The sequence below is a fragment of the Aspergillus chevalieri genome, chromosome 2 (assembly GCF_016861735.1).
Source record: "Aspergillus chevalieri M1 DNA, chromosome 2, nearly complete sequence".
NCBI lineage: Eukaryota > Fungi > Ascomycota > Eurotiomycetes > Eurotiales > Aspergillaceae > Aspergillus > Aspergillus chevalieri.
This window is the reverse complement of record NC_057363.1, coordinates 161,067-178,908: the sequence shown is the minus strand read 5'-3', so window position 1 is coordinate 178,908 and position 17,842 is coordinate 161,067. Positions and strand designations below refer to the sequence as shown.

Here is a 17,842-nt window from a genome sequence, read left to right as displayed (position 1 = left end):
CATTATACTAAGCGATTCAATTACACCTGCCAGATCACTGACTCCAGTCAATGCTGCAGCAGAAACCGAATTAATTGCAAAAGCCGAGCCTGTTGCGGGGAGTCAGAGCCAGGAACGCAAAAGCCCCGGTTCAGAGTTTCATCAAGAAGATTATTGCTGGCTTCTGTGAAGTTTGGAAAAATACTCTTTCCCGGATGGGATCATGATTCCGAGGCCTTGACCCAACCAGAAATCTACAGCATAGATCCAGATACATTATCAAGCATATTGAACATTATTCGCTTCCGCAAGACACGGGTCCCCACTCTGTGGATCCGAACTCCCGAGAGAGTCATATGATAAGAACGAATCAACGACTCGATCTGAGAATGTTGACAAAGCTACGGTGCTGACTGACTACTTTCAGTGTCATGAAGCCCTAGAGCCATATCCATTAATTTGGTTGGAAGGGTTGGAGGACAGAGTACCCTCAACATTCTGTGGTGAGCTGATAAAATGGATCTTTATCTCTTGGGTGTTCAATTATGATGATGTCTTTGTCAAAGTAAGGTGAATTGCACAACGCCAGGGGACAAACCATCTAGATCTTCTGGGCCTGTCCATACTAGTCTATCTATAGTGGGTGCACTACATAACCATGATATCACATGGAGCATTTTCTTACTTGTCCAGATGTAATCAACAATGACCGACAAGCAGCTTTATCCTCTATCTTCACCGCTCTCAGGGAAAGCCGAGAAGAGTTGGAGAGCAAAGATATACTGCGTAGCTACGAAATGTGATTCACTTCTACTGGGAACAAGAATAAATGGGCTCCCAATGGATGCAGATCCTCCATACCCAGGTATTGCTGTCGAAAGCGCTGTTCAATGTCTTACTGGTATCAGGCACCCGAAAGTCCATGTGCGGCATCAGATCCAAGGGTATCTTGGAGAGACTAGTCAGCGGGGAGTGTAGCTCGCTTGGTATGAACGTTCAAAATGAAGTGTCTATTGCTTTGTCGACTTGCCGGCCTTGTTCTGGAATAAGCCATCATACAGTGCGGAGCACTTTTTACTATTCTTCGTTGGCCCTTGAGCCATCACGACCATTATGCCCTTACGGTTTTACAGACATCCAATCTATCTAAATGAATCATTTGGTTGCTTATGAAGCAGAAAATGATACTTTCTCAGGATCATCTCCCAGAAGCCAAAATCCAAGTTTCCGGTTAGGTCACTACACAGTAATGCGTTGTTCTATTCAAATGCAAGCTAACCGCATAGCATTTCTTTAACCATTGTTTTGAGGTAAACTTATACTCCCTCTGATTACAAGTTTGACTTTAGCCCAAGTCTGTCTGCTTCCACATGGATAGCCTCTGGGATCTCCTTGTCCAGTGGGTTCGCCTTTGGCGCCCAGTCAAGAAGTGTGCGAGCTCTCTGGGCCTGTTCACGCGCATTAGTTCCCCAGAGAATACCAGCATGAGCGCTCAATTCGTCCGCTTCCTGGTGTGTCAATTCTGCCACGGAAGTAGAGTCGATAAGTCCGAGCTTGTGCGATTCTTGCGTAACCAATTGGGAGATTTCTTTGAAGGTCTATTATGATGTTAGTGATATACGCCGGAAAGCGACGAGTAATATTCATTATTATACTTACCAACGCTCCATTCTCAGCGAAGTATAAGCCGTTCTCGTTCCACAAATCGCCCTCTTCACCCTGCAGAGCCTTTCCGACCAGCTTGGCGAAAATCTGACTGATATCGGTGATATGGACATTACTCCAGATACTTTGTCCCTTTCCAACTTGGAGACCCGCACGACGCTGCAATGTAGCCTTCGCCAGCTCCGGGACCTGAACACTGCGCTGATTGACAGGTCCCCTACCGCGGCCGTAGATCAATGGAGGGAACACGAGGGCCGTCTTTGGACTGGTCGGAGATTTGGCCAGGTTGAGGATGAAACTGTCGACGAGACGCTTGGACGAATAGCGTTGGATGAGCTGGCGGACCTCCTCGACTCCTTCGAAGTCGTTGTATACTTTGTTCGTGGGTTCTCCATATGCGTTTTGCTCGATGTCGGGGAAGGAAAGGAGAGTTGCGCCTGATACTTGGATCCAATGGCCTTGTATAATTCTGTCAGATGGTCTCGACTTCGTGAAGAGGGGGCAACTTACCTGGCTTTGCCCTGTTCAGTGTCGTCAAACCACGAGCGATAGCTTCGACACTTCCGATATGCTTTGCATGTGCGAGGTCTGCGGTAGCTTTAGTAACACGATATAAATTAAAGAAAGCGACAATTAACTCACGAACAACAATGTCCGCTTTGCGCGCCTCTTCCTCCAGCAGCGCTGCCGAGTCCAGGTCCCCGAACACCACGCGAACCTTAGGATACGCATTCGACACCTGCTCTGCCTTTTCCTTATCTCTCAGCAGGACGACATAATCATGCTCAGGATACGCAGTCTGTAAGACATGCAGCACCTCCCCGCCAATGTATCCAGAAGCTCCTGTTCTGTTGTGTTGCGGTTAGCGGAATACATTCAATGTTGCGGAATGTTCTCACAAGAAGATTTTTGCCATTGCGCTTGTGTTTACTTGTGATGCAATCTTTGCAATATGAAAATTGATAGTGTCAAGAAGAAGAATATTAAGACGGCCTGCAATTGCGAATAGCTGCCCCTCGTGGGGTAATTCAACGACTATCAAAAAGGGCAGGCAGTTCCGTGGAGAGTCTCCCGCTTAGGATCAATGCAATACTACGACATCACTATCATTTGAATGGTCTTCCTAGGCCATGATATGAACTCCCAAATTGAGTTGACCGCTTATTGAATTATCTGTCAGCCGTGTGCTTGCCAAATCAGGTTCCTTGAAGCCGAGGCATCCCATCATGAGCTATTTATTTCCATAGCACCGGGCTGCTCACCTTTATGATTACCACATTATTTACTTTCTCTATATCCTTTCTCCATTAGTTACTCGATTTGAATTGACCCAGTCGCAACAATGGCTCATCGCGGAGAGACTCTACACAAGCATATATCCTGCATTGCGGACTTGAAGGCCTTGGGGAGCAAAAACCTCCCTGTTATGGTCAAAGGTATGCTCGTCGAACATGTTTCTTAGAAGAAGTAGCTATTGACATTGTCCAGACTACTACAATGAAGGAGCTATGGATCTTATCACGTACGAGGCCCTCGTTCAGTTCCCTTACTCAACCAATACTAACGTATTCTGGTACTAGACTCCGCGAAAACGAAGCAGCCTTCGACCGCTATAAAATCCGGCCTCGCATTCTCGTCAACGTCGACCAGGTCGACACGAGCACGGAAATATTAGGCACAAAAGTCACCCTACCCCTGGGCTTCAGCCCTGCCGCATCACAACGACTCGCTCATCCAGACGGTGAGGTCGGGGCATCTCGCGCAGCGGCAAAATACGGGATTTGTATGGGTTTATCGTCGTACTCAAACTACTCGCTTGAAGACGTTGCTGCTCAGGGATCGGGGAATCCGTATGTTATGCAGATGTGTGTTTTGAGGGATCGGTCGATTACGGTGCAGCTTTTAGAGAGAGCTGAGAGTATGTCTTCCTTCCATCTCATTCACAATTTGGTAATTATACTGATGGGAAGCAATCAGAGGCTGGTTACAAGGCGCTTTTCCTCTCTGTCGATGTACCTGTCTTGGGGAAGCGGTTGAACGAGTATCGGAATGAGTATCAGCTTCCGGAGGATATGTCATGGCCTAATATCCTCAGTAATGGAAGCGATACATCTAGCCGAACTGAATATGGTAAGGTCAATTTTCGACATCTTTCTTCAAAGCTAACTTGACAGACCCGAGTCTCGACTGGGAAAATACCATTCCTTGGTTAAGGAAACACACCAAGCTCCCGATTTGGCTCAAAGGAGGTAATTATAATTGACCCCATTTATTTATCTTCACGGTTGCTGACAATCACAGTCCACACACCCGAGGACATCGAATTAGCCATCAAATACGGCATCGACGGCATCGTAATCTCCAACCACGGCGGCCGCCAACTCGACGGTGTGCCAGCCACACTCGACGCCTTGAGAGATTGCGCCCCTGTTGCAGCTGGCAGAATCCCTCTTGCCATTGATGGGGGTATCCGTCGGGGTTCGGATATCTTTAAGGCGTTGGCGCTGGGTGCGAGCTGTTGCTTCGTGGGGAGGATTCCTATTTGGGGTCTTGCTGTGCGTTGCCCTTCTAATTGCTCATTGAGATGATACTGACGAGAATAGTATGGCGGACAAGAAGGCGTGGAATTGGCTATCAAGATCCTGCATCAGGAGTTGAAGATCACGATGGCGTTGGCGGGGTATGTTCTTTCCCTCGCTCTACCTTACAGCTGTATACTAACAGATTCAGATGCCGAAAAATTAGCGATATTCATAAAAGCCATTTGTCTATAATCAAGTCTGACGGTGTTTTGGCGAGACTGTAATTCATTTTTGGTTATCTTATCTCGGAATCTCTTTCCATATCAGAGTGCGGGGAAGTATAACGATGTATTGGTAGAATCACATCAACGATTCGATGTCGGTTTCAATATCAAGGCATAATAATTATCAGACCACCGTTACATAGACCGTCAACGTTTGGGCAGGTACAAACTAAGCAGGTAATCAGTATGACTACAAGTACAAGCCCTTCAATCAAACTGCGCTTCGTCAACGACGATGAAATCCGTAACCTCAATGCAGAACACGCAGCTAAGCATCGACGCTGCTTATTCTCTGGTTGGCAATTCACCTCATGCGTGCGGATTTGACATTAGATGCTGACAAAACCAGACACACAACGACGACAAATGAGCGATGAGCTCATTGATGCAGTTGTGGCTCAGGACCAAGATCCGGGTCAGTTTATGTTGGACTTGGAGCAGGACTGCCTAGAGACGTATCCGAAAGCATCACAATCTTTTGAGGTATTTCGAGGACCTTTTGGGGTTGCTAGGTGGTTGGGATCGGTAGAGGAAGTTCACGATGGGGATAGTGAACTAATTGGTTTCGATGCCACTGACGGTGAGGAGCCAGATGAAGACTTGACACGATGGCTTCTGGATACGAGTCCTGGGGATAATATTAGGAGCACCGAGGATATGTTTGTCGACTTGTTGCCAGTTTCTCCAATCCCACAGACAAGTCCACCACGAGTGAACGAATCTCTTAATGATATTGACTTGGGCACGCCCATATCACTGGACAACCATCGCATGACCTTCTCAATTAATGAAGACCCAAAAGCTTGGTTACTCCTCTCATACTATCGTGATCGAATTATTCGTCTCATATCCCTCTGCCAGCAACAACATCCGCAACATGACGAGGTTAATGATCCATGGAGCAACCTAGTCATGCCATGCGCCATGACAACAATGGCAGAACTAACAATTGGAGGATCGGCAAACAATGCGCGTCTAGCACTCTTGAGTGCTCTTCTAGCTACCAGTGCATTTCATCTCCAGAATTCGTCCACCACCTTAACAGCTGAGGAATGGATGGTAGCCGGGGAAGAGTATACGGCGCGAGCAAGGGGATATCTTGAGACTTGTCTTGGGATGGACAAGAGCAAATGCAAGTATAAAGAAGTGCTAATGGCGATATTGTGTTTGGCAAATACTTTTGTAGGTTCCCTTTTCCTTGTTGTTAAGTGCAGAATGTTAACAAAATAGATGGTCAAAGGAGATCCGGATACACGGTTAACGTATCTACTTTATGCTGAGCGATTCATCCGCGCCAATGGTTTCAATAAGCCAACCCTTTCCCGGAAACGTCGCACTCTGCATCACTACTATGCTTACATGCGTATAATGGCCGAAACAACCAGATCAAGTGGCCATCTTCCCAGCACAGCTTCTCCAAGCGCGGACAAAGGAAGTGAAGATGACAATGATCAATTCCGCGTATGTCGCTGGACATCCCTTTCAGAAAGCATGATGGGCAGGGAGAAAGACCCCGACACAGCCAGACGCGATCTTCACCTCGAGGTTCCCGGGAACTGGACATCAACGCTCTTCCCGGAGCTGTATGGTATTGCAGAGTCGTTTCTATTATTGCTCTCACAGGTGATCCGACTCGCGAATGAGCGGGACTTGGCCATGGACCAAGACGAAAACCTCAGTTTGAAAGAATTTACACTTCGAGCTAAGGCGTTGGAGAAGAGCATCTACCGACTTATTTCTTCATCTGCGTGCGGACCTGTGTCTTCGCCATCTGCGTCATCTACTTCCACATCGACGGCAGATGAAAATGCGATGCAGGCAATGTACACCGCACTCCTCATCTTCTTCTACCGCCGCGTACACAATGTCGATGTCATGCTGCTGCAGCGCGAAGTCCTCACCGTCCAGGACTACTTGATGCAGATCGAGCAAGCCCAAGACAGTACCAGAGGGAATGGACGGATGGTGGCGCTTATGTGGCCCGCTTTTGTGGCGGCTTGTGAGGCGCTTCTACCCGAAACGCAGGGATACTTTGCAGAGTGGTTTGAGGAATTGTTTGCGAAGACGGGGCTAGTGTCTGTTTCGTTAGCGAAGGGGGTATGTGAGTTTGTCTGGGCGAGACGCAGGGAACAGGACGGATTGAGTTGGCCGGAGGTGTTACGGAATAGGGGAGTCAAGGCCCTGTGTACATAATCGAGTCTTCTCTTGAGATACACATCCATGCAGATGTTTCATGCCTGTTAGCGTGCACCAAATACTGGCAAAAGAAGTAATTTCATTAACGCACAGCTTAAATAGGCCAAATGAAACGTGCCATCTGATGCTAAGATTAAGAAGGCGTCACGACGCCGTAATTTAGAAGTAGATGAGGGGACCCAGATACAAATGATAGGTTAAAATTTGACACCGAAAAAGGCCGATACCCTGGTACCCATAAAATAAGCGACACACAAAGCCCGGCACGAACCAAAACAGATCTATACATAGAAAAATGGGAGGTTGAGAAACATATTGGCAAACAATGGCCGGTCATATCTTCCAGCTCACGTATGTCGAAAAGTACGTCGCCCTCATGGGCTATCATATTGCGACCAATACGGTGCGCTTCTGTAGCGGCAAATGCCTCTCAATGTAGAAAATGGATTTCTCATCGCGTGCTTTTCTTCGATTGCCCGTTTAATCTCTTCTGTAAGAGGAAGAGGCGTGCTGTCTCATGGGGTGTAACGCAGAGGCCATATCTTGTCCTGGTGCTGGCTTGATTCTGTAGAGCGTCTGCCGAGTAGCTATATACCGCAATCAATTTGGGAATTAGACATTTTCGCAGCCTGTTCGCGGAAAACTTGCTGCCGTCGAGTGTCAGCACTTGCCTTCGCTGCATCAGCAAAACAATATCATTTTGTCGAGCAAGGTTTCCATGCCAGGCCATCATACTTATATCCCTCGAGCCCTGAATAGAAGGAAAGCAAAGAATAGAGAGGAGAATAACTAAATATTAGGTTTGGGTACTCCTTCCAAAAGCCTCTACAATGTAGGCAGTTATTTGGTAAGGTTATTATGGCCACAAATTTATCCAAGTTCGACAGGAGCGGTCAAGCGACTGTACCAGTGTGATTGGACGGGCTTGACGGCTACTTGGGCGGAGTCAGCCAGCAGAACCCATGAACCGTGGATGTGCCGTTCGGCGCATTGTGGTCTACCATTAGATTCTCTTTTTAGAATAATGTATGGTTTCATGGTGAGATTTTCGCATGCATTCAGTTTTTCTCTAGACTGGAGATGATTCCATAGTAAGCATAGGCACGGTAAAAATGTCAAGGTCAATGATTAGTTAGTGACCATGTCCCCGCCTTCAGCCGCGCCAACACATCAGGGACCAATCTCAAAATCAAAGCACACGTCCACACCTGTTGAGAGACTGAATGTCCAACAAGTAACCATAAAAACTCTTTTTTATTCTTCTTGTGGAAGTGGACGGTCCAAAAACATTTTGAGATGCATCATTTGAAAAAGCTCTTCAACCATGGTAAAGAGCAGAAAGGCCGTGGCCCCAACAGACCCAAGAAGGCCCAAAGCGCAAATCACCCGCCTCATCAACACAAGATTCAAGCAGACGACTGGGTGTCTAGATCCTCAGTATCAATACCAGCCCACCAACCCAACATAACAAAGATCGAGGGCTCTCCTCCCCCTCGAGACTTGTGGAAATCCGCCTATGATAAGCTCGACCAGAAGGAACAAGATATATTGTCAAAAATACCAGTTCTTACCCAACCAGGAATTGATGAGAAGAAGCATAAAACAAAAGCTATCATTGACAAAGTTGTTGAGACGACAAAAGAGCAGTACGAGAAATACCAAGAGGGTGGTCTAAAAATTCGGAGGTCAACAGGCAATGATATTGACCTGAGGAAACTATCTCACAAGATAATCAATGCTGCGTTCTCCTTTAAGGAGATCATAAGCACTGTTGTTGGCTTTGATCCTACTCATCATGCAGCAAGCGCTTGGGCAGTTGTCTCAATTGGACTGACTGTAAGTCGTCACAAACATGCTTTTAAGAAATTGTAACTGACATGCACTTTTAATATAGATGGCCAAGAACAGTTCCGACCTGCGTGATGCTTTATTTCAGTCTTCAGAGTACATGGCAGACATCCTTGCACGACATGCCTATATTGAAGAAAAGTTCTACCACCAATCTGGGCAGAATGCCCAGACTGGGCATGCCCTTGTTAAAGTTTACAAAGCGATTCTTCAGTATGCTGCAAAAGTGTTGGCCGCTCAAGACTCTAATGTTGGAAAGTGGATGCTGGACAGTGTTACTGGCATTACCAACCAAGATCTTATGGAGCTCAAGAAGTCTGTCAAAGACCAAGAGCAGGAGTTGCATCACTGTGTTGAACGTGAACAACATTTGCATCATAATGAACAAGCAGAGCAGCTTCTGACCCAAGGGGACCAAATAATGCGTTCCTTTCAAGCTCTCATCCAGAAGTTCAACCTACCTATTGCTGAAGGAGCATCTTATGACTCATTTGATAATCAACATGGAGAGAAGTGCCTTCCAGGGACCAGAAAGGAGCTTCGTTGCCAAATTGCAAACTGGGCTGAAGAATTAGACAGCAAAGTTATATTCTGGTTGAATGGCATGGCAGGGACTGGAAAGTCCACCATCGCCCGGACAGTTGCACAGTCCTTTGATGAGAAGGGGCTCCTTGGGGCTAGCTTCTTCTTCAAACAGGGCGAAGCAGACCGAGGCAATGCCAAAAGATTTGTATCAACAATCACAAGACAATTAATGACCAGTAACCGGGAACTAGCACATGGCATCTCAAGAGCGATTGAGGATGATCCAGATCTTTCAACAAAAGCTCTCAGTCAACAATTTGACAAACTTCTTCTTCAGCCACTACTCAAGTTGGAACTGAATGAGACTACATCTATGGTGATTGTGATCGACGCATTGGATGAGTGTGAAAAAGAAGGCGACATCAGGGTTATACTGCAGCTTTTGCCACAGTTGCGAAAAATCAAATCCATACATCTGCATGTATTCCTGACAAGCCGACCAGAACTTCCTATTCGTCATGGTCTCAAGCAAAATGATGATCATCAGGACCTAGTCCTTCATGAGCTTCCCAGTCCAGTGATTGAACATGACATACGTCTCTTCCTGGAGAACAGGTTTTCAACAATCAGCAAAAACAGAGAGATAAGAGACTGGCCTGGGAAAGAAACTATAGACGCATTGGTCAAGATGTCTTCTCCATTATTTATATTCGCGGCCACAATATGCCGCTTCATTGAGGAGGATTATGAGGTCCCAGAAGATCGTCTTGATGCAGTTTTCCAATATCCAGCATTGACATCTTCATCCCAGATGGAGAGGATTTACCTACCAGTATTGAACCATCGTGTCAGCGAGTCGAGTGGGCTTATGGAGGACTTCCAGGATATAGTTGGAGTTATCATTTTTCTTGCTGCTCCACTCTCAGTTAAGGCTCTCTCACGGCTCATTGATATTTCAGAAAAAAAAGCCAGTGCTCGATTGAGTGCATTCCACTCAGTCCTTAATGTCCCAGGAGATTTTGATACACCAGTTCGCATTCTGCATTTATCATTCCGGGAATTCCTTATTAACACGAAAAGTGACTTCCATGTGAATGAGAAACAGACACACAAAAAAATAATGTCGCAGTGCTTCCGCATCATGAACTCCAGATTAAAACACAACATTTGCGGTCTACCAAGCTATGGAACACAGCGCACGGAGATTGATCAGCAGGTCATCACTGAACATCTTCCACAAGACCTGCAATATTCCTGTCGTTACTGGGTATACCATCTAGAGCAGAGCAAGCATCTTTTTGCTGAAGAAGAAATCCTGGCTTTTCTAAAACAGCATTTCCTTCACTGGTTGGAAGCAATGAGTTTAATAGGTGCTCTATCAGATGCTGTTGGCATTATAGATGCACTGCAGTTACATATGACAGTGAGTTTGAGCAACCCAGCCTGTATATTGACTAACATTGATTTTATAGAGCAACACGAGCTCTCAATTTTCAGAGTTTGTACATGATGCAAAACGATTTGTTCTCAAACATGTTCACATTACCAATACTGCTCCACTCCAACTGTACAGCTCTGGAATTGCATTCTCCCCTATGAAGAGTGTTATGAGAAATACATTTAAAGAAGATCGATCCAGATGGATACATAGCCTGCCACGAGTGGAAAGTTCATGGAGCGCGGAACTACAGAACCTGGAGGGCCATTCAGGCTGGGTCTGGTCGGTGGCCTTCTCCCCGGATGGCCAGAGGGTGGTCTCAGGCTCTAGCGATCAAACTGTGAAGCTATGGGATGTGACGACCGGCTCGGAGGTGCAGAGCCTGGAGGGCCATTCAGACTTAGTCAGGTCGGTGGCCTTCTCCCCGGATGGCCAGACGGTGGTCTCAGGCTCTGACGATCGAACTGTGAGGCTATGGGATGTGACGACCGGCTCGGAGATGCAGAGCCTGGAGGGCCATTCAGACTCGGTCTGGTCGGTGGCCTTCTCCCCGGATGGCCAGAGGGTGGTCTCGGGCTCTAGCGATCGAACTGTGAGGCTATGGGATGTGACGACCGGCTCGGAGATGCAGAGCCTGGAGGGCCATTCAGACTCGGTCTGGTCGGTGGCCTTCTCCCCGGATGGCCAGAGGGTGGTCTCGGGCTCTAGCGATCGAACTGTGAGGCTATGGGATGTGACGACCGGCGCGGAGGTGCAGAGCCTGGAGGGCCATTCAGACTCGGTCTGGTCGGTGGCCTTCTCCCCGGATGGCCAGAGGGTGGTCTCGGGCTCTAGAGATGAAACTGTGAAGCTATGGGATGTGACGACCGGCTCGGAGGTGCAGAGCCTGGAGGACCATTCAAACTGGGTCAGGTCGGTGGCCTTCTCCCCGGATGGCCAGAGGGTGGTCTCGGGCTCTAGAGATGGGACTATGAAGCTATGGGATGTGACGACCGGCTCGGAGGTGCAGAGCCTGGAAGGCCATTCAGATCATGACTGTTCCCCAACTTCACATAAGCCTGGCTTTCAGATATCTGTAAAAGCTAGCTGGGTAGCATTCAGAGGCGAAAAGGTATTATGGCTGCCTTTACACTATCGTCAACCCAGCTGTTTTGCCATTAAAAATGATACCCTTTCTCTTGGGTATAGAGACGGGCGCGTTTTGATTCTGGGGTTTTGTGCACTTGTGGATTGACGCTTCTCCACACTATATTTTCTAATATCTACTTCAGCTTCTCCTTAGTTCTAACAGGCAGTGGCGAATCCCATCAACCTAAACAAAGTACCACACGCCCATGACGTTAGCGCACCGTTTGATACTGTACAAGTACAGTTTTGGGAATATGGTTATTCCGCGTATTTACTATATACGGATTAGAGTGTCTTGGCTGGGGTTTGAGAAACAATCAAACAATTTCAGACCCGGGCGCCGGTTTTGAATCCGAGTGTATGAATGCCTTCCGGTCTTGCATATACGTCTCATACTGTTATATTTTCCCATTAAACCCTCTCGGTAAAGGCTCCGGGACGCCTTTCCCTGTTCCACTTCCTGGATATAGCAGCCATGTCATTGCCGACTGAAGAGGGCATAAAGGGGCCGAACGCATCGGTAGTAACCTAGCACCTGATGCGGATTGGAAAGGTCATCGTGTGGGAAGAAGTGTCGTGTAGGTGTTCGAGGATGCTAAATAAGAATGTCAAGACCCAAGCTCTTACTCGAGCTATAGGCGAAGTCACCAAGTTCATGGCCAGGCCACCGAAATGCAGCGGCCTAGTCCGCCTAATATGCGGCGGCCGGCGGCAAAATACGACTTTGCATCCGGTCCACAGTGAAGTCTCCGGACAGATACCCGACAAACCTGGCTCTCAAAAGAGAGAGAAGAAAAAAAAGAAATCTTGAAATTATTTAGCATGTCTCGGTTTCGATCCGAGGACCTCCGGGTTATGAGCCCGGCGCTCTTCCCCTGAGCTAACATGCTCACTTGCTAGAAAACGAATCTGTAAAATGAAAATATATAAAATTCCAGAAAGGAAGTCGCTACAAACGGTGTACGATATGCCGGAAGGCTTATGAAGTCAAGGCTTTCCCCTTCTTCCTATCTATTATCGTTTCAACAAAAAATTCCACCCTTTTAGCTAGGTTTTATGCGTATCTTTCTACCATGTATATCGTGTGCATTTTCAGAAATACAACCTGAGAACACCACCTTCGAGCATCTATGAACATAGATATATATCGGCTCAGCTCCCATATAATTCACACCACCCCGCATTACCTAAATCGCCAACAACGAAACCGTGATACCTTTTCGTTAAAGTTCTAGTTGAAGCGACGCCCATGAGGCCTCGGCCCGTTAAGGCGTCCCGTTCAGGTCATACCAGAAAGGTGCCTGGGCCTTCTCCACGAAGCTAGACTCCCTGAACGGATGCATATCGAGCAAAAGGCAAATAGGCATCATATAATCACCTTGATTGCGAATAAGGGAGATCGGCTATTATGGAATTGAACTATCTACCGATAACTATCTGTGTTAGAGGCACACCACTCGCTTCGCAGTCCGGTAGAGTACACACCGGCGCCAAAATCACATCGATGTGACATACGGCTATGCACCCAGTCACCAAAGAAGTTCCTTGCTGCTTCTTACATGCCGAACCTTAGAGACCTTGTGTACTTCCATTGAACGATGGCGCGCGTGGCTATCAAATTCAAGAACGACTGTCTCTCGTCTGCAACAGCAAAGACAAATTGGATCTTTCTTGCAATTCCCTCCCGACGGGGTGTCTGCTGATCAGCATATGACTTTTCCTGCCACCTATAAACGGGGAGTATTAGTCCGGATCCCGATTCTGCATGTATAAAAGTTGGGGATCATGCTATTGGGAAATCCATACCTTCTGCGATCTTCTCAGCTGATTGAATACTGATTATAGCTTGACTGGGAATATGATCGATGACAAGATACTCAATTTTGATGCTGTCTCCTGCCCCTTCCGGAATCACTAAATTAAGGGTTTCCACAACTTCCGAACCCCTGAAGGGGGTGTGCTAATCTGCGAAGTTCTAATCTCAAAGAGTCTGAAATCTCCGCCGCCTTCATGATTCGAGTTCATCCAGTGCATCCAATACACAGCGTGTGTTCTGTCGGAAAAGAGCGAGATGAAGATGCTTTGAATTGTCTTGTCCCAGTTTAAGTGCCGCTCCAAAGTGTTTCCAAAGAAATCACGAATCATTATACCATCGACCGTGGAATCTTCCACAGTTGCTTGTCACAAAGCTTTTACCATGGTGGTATCTCGTTGCGGAACCATTGGACTGAACTCGATAGAACCGTGGCGGGATTTGGTCTGTACTGAGTCTGAATTCCTCCATTCTAAAGAGTCAGCACCTCGCAGAAGAAGGTGAGTAGAATTGTACATACCTACTTGAAATAACGATTCTGATGTGAAAACCGAAGGATACGAGCCTTACCTTCACTAAAGAACAGCGACAAGGCTGAAAATAAGAATTACTAGAAAATGAGTGGTAACGATATTTTGCTCATATGGCAAAGTACCTCAAGAAAAAAAATTAACATCTGCTTTATCCATCATCTTGCTTTTTCTGTAGTTCTTTTGCCAGGGACAGGGTGAGTATGAGTATGGGGAGCCGCCGGTTTCAATAATGCGAGAGATAATTGCTGTCGGCGAACGATTTCAACCCATCTTTTGATGAGGAACTCAGAGATACAAGCCATGTGAGTAATTTGCCAGATACACGAGCGAGTGCCATATGTCAGGGCATAGCGAGGTACACTCGGTAGAAATGCAATACATACAGATAGCGCTATACCCAATCCGGTAACATCGTCACTCCCCACCATCGCGATTTGCAGCCCACCTTCAGTCACATTTACGAGTACAACCAACAACTCAAACCAACACACCCCTACAATATACGAACAACGAAAATGTCTGAATACAAGCCACCCCGCCTCCCCTCCCCCTTCACCCACACAACCCCACCACCAACCCTCCTCACCCAAGGCGCCGAAGCCCACCTCTACAAAACAACCTACCTAACACCAACAACCCCCGCGGCCCTCAAAATCCGCCCCTCAAAACCCTACCGCCACCCGATCCTCGACCGCCGCCTAACCCGCCAACGCATCTTACAAGAAGCGCGCTGTCTCTCGAAACTCGTCCGCGAGGGGGTTAGTGTGCCCGCGATTCTAGCGCTGGATTGGGAGCCGCAGTGGCAGGAGGAGAAAGATGCGCTCGAGGGACGCGCTGGTGGAGCGTGGTTGCTTATGGAGTGGATTGAGGGGCTTGTGGTGAGGGTTGTGTTGGAGAGGTGGGAGGGGTGGATGAAGAGGAATACGCAGATTGGGGAGGAGCAGAGGAAGGGGGAGGAGAGTCGGGTGAGGTATTTGATGAGGAGGATTGGGCATGTTGTTGGGGGGTTGCATAAGGCGGGTGTTGTGCATGGGGATTTGACGACGAGTAATTTGATGTTGAGGCCGACGGCGGCGCCTGGCAATGGGGTTGAGGAGGTGGATGGTGGGAATCCGTCGATGGAAGGAGAGGTGGTTTTGATTGATTTTGGTCTGGCAGGGCAGAGTAATCAGGATGAGGATCGCGCTGTGGATCTTTATGTGCTGGAACGGGCTTTTGGAAGTACGCATCCACGGACGGAGCCGTTCTTCGATGAACTGCTGCAGGGATATCGCGAGGTATACCGGGGTGCAGTATCTACATTGAAGCGATTGGAAGATGTCAGAATGAGAGGTCGCAAGAGGAGTATGATTGGTTGAATCCAGAGGAAAATAATCATATTGACAAGAAGAAACGCCATGCCATCGTGTATATCATGTATCAATAATGCAAATCACGACTCCGTCCGCACACAATTCCCTATATCAGCCAACGCGAAATACCCCTTATTCTCAACAACTCCCCGGTCCTTAACAACAGCCGTATACTTCACCACCCACTGCGGTTCAACATCTCCCTGGATCCCATCATTCTTGTCCGGCGCCGAAGCCAGAATCCCGGCCCCAGACTCCCCAGGCCCTAGTAGCTCCCTCGTCGTCCCGACAGGCAAGATATCATTGCAATCATTATGCGTCAAGAGTTGGATATGCTCTTGCTTCGCGTAGAGAATTAACGACTTCGGCACGACACAACAGTCCTTAAGGTTGATTTGGTCGACGGAGGGTTTCACATTGGTATGCGTAAGGAAGCGCGCGAGCCGCTCACTCCCAAACTCCGCAACACCCAGCTGCGAAATCATTCCCTCACTCTGTAGTTTCTCGAGCGTGCGCCAAGTCTGCACCATACTATCAAAGTCATCTGACTGCTGCACCTGTCCCTCATTCGCGCCCGTGCCCTCGCCTTCTGTCGCTTCATCTTCATCCTCGCTATCGTCCTCCGCGTCGAATAAAATACCCGGGAACGAAACAATGAGCAGATCAATCGAGTCAACGCCTAGTTCTTTCAGAACGAGATCGATCGCCTCCCGTGTATGCGCGCATCGTCTCGATACCGGTATTCCCGGGAGATAGAACAGTTTCACGGTAATGTCGTACTGGGGTCGTTCTTCGCTTAGGCCTGGTTGCGAGAGGTCGCGCGCAGGGATGTACAGTGTGCCGTCGTGCTCGGAGGTCCAGGATTTGTAGCCGTTGGTTGCGGTGCTGGAGGTGCCGTTGGAGGAGCCATTCGAGGATTCGTGCTGCGAGGCTTGGAAGTTCGAGCGCAGGGCGTTTATTAGTTCGACGTTGGATTTTTCGGTTGTTGGACGGCGGATTACGGAGGAGCCGCCGCCTTTCATGAGATTTCTTCGTTATGTTAGTCTGCTGCTGCTGTCGAAGGGACCTGGCGTGGTTGAAAGATCAGTCAGATCTGCCACTTACGAGGTAGAGAGAACTAGCTTCATGGTGGCTGTCGATATCAAAGCGAATAGACTGAAAGTGCTGGTATTCTATTGGTATCCTGTCCTCCGTTAGGTGATAAGACGATGCGGTGGTTCGGTCTTGCTAAGCAGCCCCGCGATCCTTCTCCGCCGGCGGAATCTGGATTTATGTGCCAACCATGTACTGCTGCAACTATCTACAGATGATCAATCTACATATTCTGCAATCTAATCATAGTCAAGTGTAGGATCCCAGTCGGTAGGAGAGTACTCTCCTGTGTGAAGCATATTGACTTCATCCTCCGATAATTCAAAATCAAAGACATCAGCGTTACCCTTAATGCGCTCTGCGCTCGAGGATTTTGGAAGAGGTACGATGCCCTACAACGATCAGTCAATGATTGTCAGTAAAACCTGAAGTATAAGAAACACTTACGTTCTGCAACACCCATCGGATCATAATCTGAGCTGGCGACTTGTTATACTTCTTTCCGAGTGTCTTCAGAATACTCTCATTGAACCTAGACCCATGCGCCAACGGACTGTACGCTTCGACAACGATGTTGTGTTTCTTTAACCAATCGATGATATTCCGGCGGTCGCACCACGGATGAATCTCATACTGTCCAACGTCGATCTTGCTGCCCCCAGTGCTGTCGATATATTCCTGGAGTTCCTCGAGATGGTGGATTCCGTAGTTTGAGACTCCGATCGACTTTACCTTGCCTGCTTGCTGGGCTTCCGTCAATGCGCGCCAGGATCCAAGTCGAGCTTCTTTGCCGCCGTAGGGTGCGTGAATTAGGATCCTATCTCGTTAGTCTGCAGCAGATTGAACTGGGGAAAAGAAACGGTGACAAACAAATCGATATAATCCAATTCGGATTCCCGCAAGCAGTCATCAACTTGCTTCGCTGTTCTCCGGTGTCCCATGGCACTGGGGAGGATCTTGGTCGTGTAGAAGATCTCTGATCGGTCGATGCCGGAGTCCTTGATTGCTAGGCCACAGCCTTTTTCGTTACGATACATCACGGCGGAATCGATCTGCTGATGTGAGCGATCATGCATAATACTTCGTATTTGGAGAAAGAAGCGTACATGTCGATAACCGGCATTGAAAGCCCCCTGGAGAACTGTTGGTATTTGCGAATTGGAACTGCTCTCAGTCAGCGTTGTATTTCAACCGTGCCAAACGAACGTACATCAGATAGGACTGAGATAATATATATTAGCCAGACTCCATGTCTCTATTATCTTATCCAGACTTACACCAAAGCCCAAGACCGGAATCTCGTGTCCGGAGTTCATCCGATACTTGGTAGACAGGCTCAAGTTGACCATGATGGGAGATGCGCTGTAGCGAATGTATTTAATGACAGGAGATATTAAAGGGCGAGATTGAAGTAGAGCTGGCCGGCTGAAAGAGGAGAGCATAGAGAGTGAGTTGGGTGAAGTGGGA

General features: G+C 47.8%; 8 protein-coding genes and 1 non-coding gene across 9 annotated transcripts; 5 read left to right on the top strand and 4 right to left on the bottom strand.

Annotated features, from left to right (window-relative positions):
- Positions 1-1,310: 1,310 nt before the first annotated feature.
- On the bottom strand, positions 1,311-2,560 carry ACHE_20075S (uncharacterized protein; the record flags this gene model as incomplete). Its single annotated transcript, XM_043284337.1, has 5 exons — positions 1,311-1,577; positions 1,639-2,102; positions 2,155-2,232; positions 2,287-2,492; positions 2,544-2,560. The coding sequence occupies 5 exons, from the start codon at positions 2,558-2,560 to the stop codon at positions 1,311-1,313; spliced, it is 1,032 nt and encodes a 343-aa protein (XP_043133139.1).
- Positions 2,561-2,986: 426 nt separating this feature from the next.
- On the top strand, positions 2,987-4,450 carry ACHE_20074A (alpha-hydroxy acid oxidase; the record flags this gene model as incomplete). The annotated part of the gene is made up of 8 exons (XM_043284336.1): positions 2,987-3,080; positions 3,133-3,166; positions 3,225-3,562; positions 3,622-3,774; positions 3,819-3,893; positions 3,946-4,199; positions 4,248-4,324; positions 4,375-4,450. The coding sequence occupies 8 exons, from the start codon at positions 2,987-2,989 to the stop codon at positions 4,448-4,450; spliced, it is 1,101 nt and encodes a 366-aa protein (XP_043133138.1).
- Positions 4,451-4,636: 186 nt separating this feature from the next.
- On the top strand, positions 4,637-6,643 carry ACHE_20073A (fungal specific transcription factor domain-containing protein; the record flags this gene model as incomplete). The annotated part of the gene is made up of 3 exons (XM_043284335.1): positions 4,637-4,745; positions 4,800-5,632; positions 5,681-6,643. The coding sequence occupies 3 exons, from the start codon at positions 4,637-4,639 to the stop codon at positions 6,641-6,643; spliced, it is 1,905 nt and encodes a 634-aa protein (XP_043133137.1).
- Positions 6,644-7,942: 1,299 nt separating this feature from the next.
- On the top strand, positions 7,943-9,573 carry ACHE_20072A (uncharacterized protein; the record flags this gene model as incomplete). Its single annotated transcript, XM_043284334.1, has 3 exons — positions 7,943-8,482; positions 8,541-9,446; positions 9,523-9,573. The coding sequence occupies 3 exons, from the start codon at positions 7,943-7,945 to the stop codon at positions 9,571-9,573; spliced, it is 1,497 nt and encodes a 498-aa protein (XP_043133136.1).
- Positions 9,574-10,614: 1,041 nt separating this feature from the next.
- ACHE_20071A (WD40 repeat domain-containing protein) lies at positions 10,615-11,691 on the top strand (the record flags this gene model as incomplete). Its single annotated transcript, XM_043284333.1, has 1 exon — positions 10,615-11,691. One exon carries the CDS (start codon positions 10,615-10,617, stop codon positions 11,689-11,691), a length of 1,077 nt encoding a protein of 358 aa, XP_043133135.1.
- Positions 11,692-12,403: 712 nt separating this feature from the next.
- ACHE_t20003S lies at positions 12,404-12,475 on the bottom strand. The gene has a single exon. It is a non-coding gene; the product is annotated as a tRNA-Met (tRNA).
- A 1,971-nt stretch (positions 12,476-14,446) lies between these two features.
- bud32 (serine/threonine protein kinase BUD32) lies at positions 14,447-15,289 on the top strand (the record flags this gene model as incomplete). The annotated part of the gene is made up of 1 exon (XM_043284332.1): positions 14,447-15,289. One exon carries the CDS (start codon positions 14,447-14,449, stop codon positions 15,287-15,289), a length of 843 nt encoding a protein of 280 aa, XP_043133134.1.
- A 74-nt stretch (positions 15,290-15,363) lies between these two features.
- Positions 15,364-16,410, bottom strand: ACHE_20069S (putative gamma-cysteine synthetase regulatory subunit; the record flags this gene model as incomplete). The annotated part of the gene is made up of 2 exons (XM_043284331.1): positions 15,364-16,312; positions 16,388-16,410. 2 exons carry the CDS (start codon positions 16,408-16,410, stop codon positions 15,364-15,366), a joined length of 972 nt encoding a protein of 323 aa, XP_043133133.1.
- Positions 16,411-16,614: 204 nt separating this feature from the next.
- Positions 16,615-17,724, bottom strand: ACHE_20068S (aldo/keto reductase family protein; the record flags this gene model as incomplete). Its single annotated transcript, XM_043284329.1, has 6 exons — positions 16,615-16,767; positions 16,823-17,192; positions 17,246-17,427; positions 17,482-17,539; positions 17,586-17,596; positions 17,653-17,724. 6 exons carry the CDS (start codon positions 17,722-17,724, stop codon positions 16,615-16,617), a joined length of 846 nt encoding a protein of 281 aa, XP_043133132.1.
- Between the last annotated feature and the right edge of the window lie 118 nt (positions 17,725-17,842).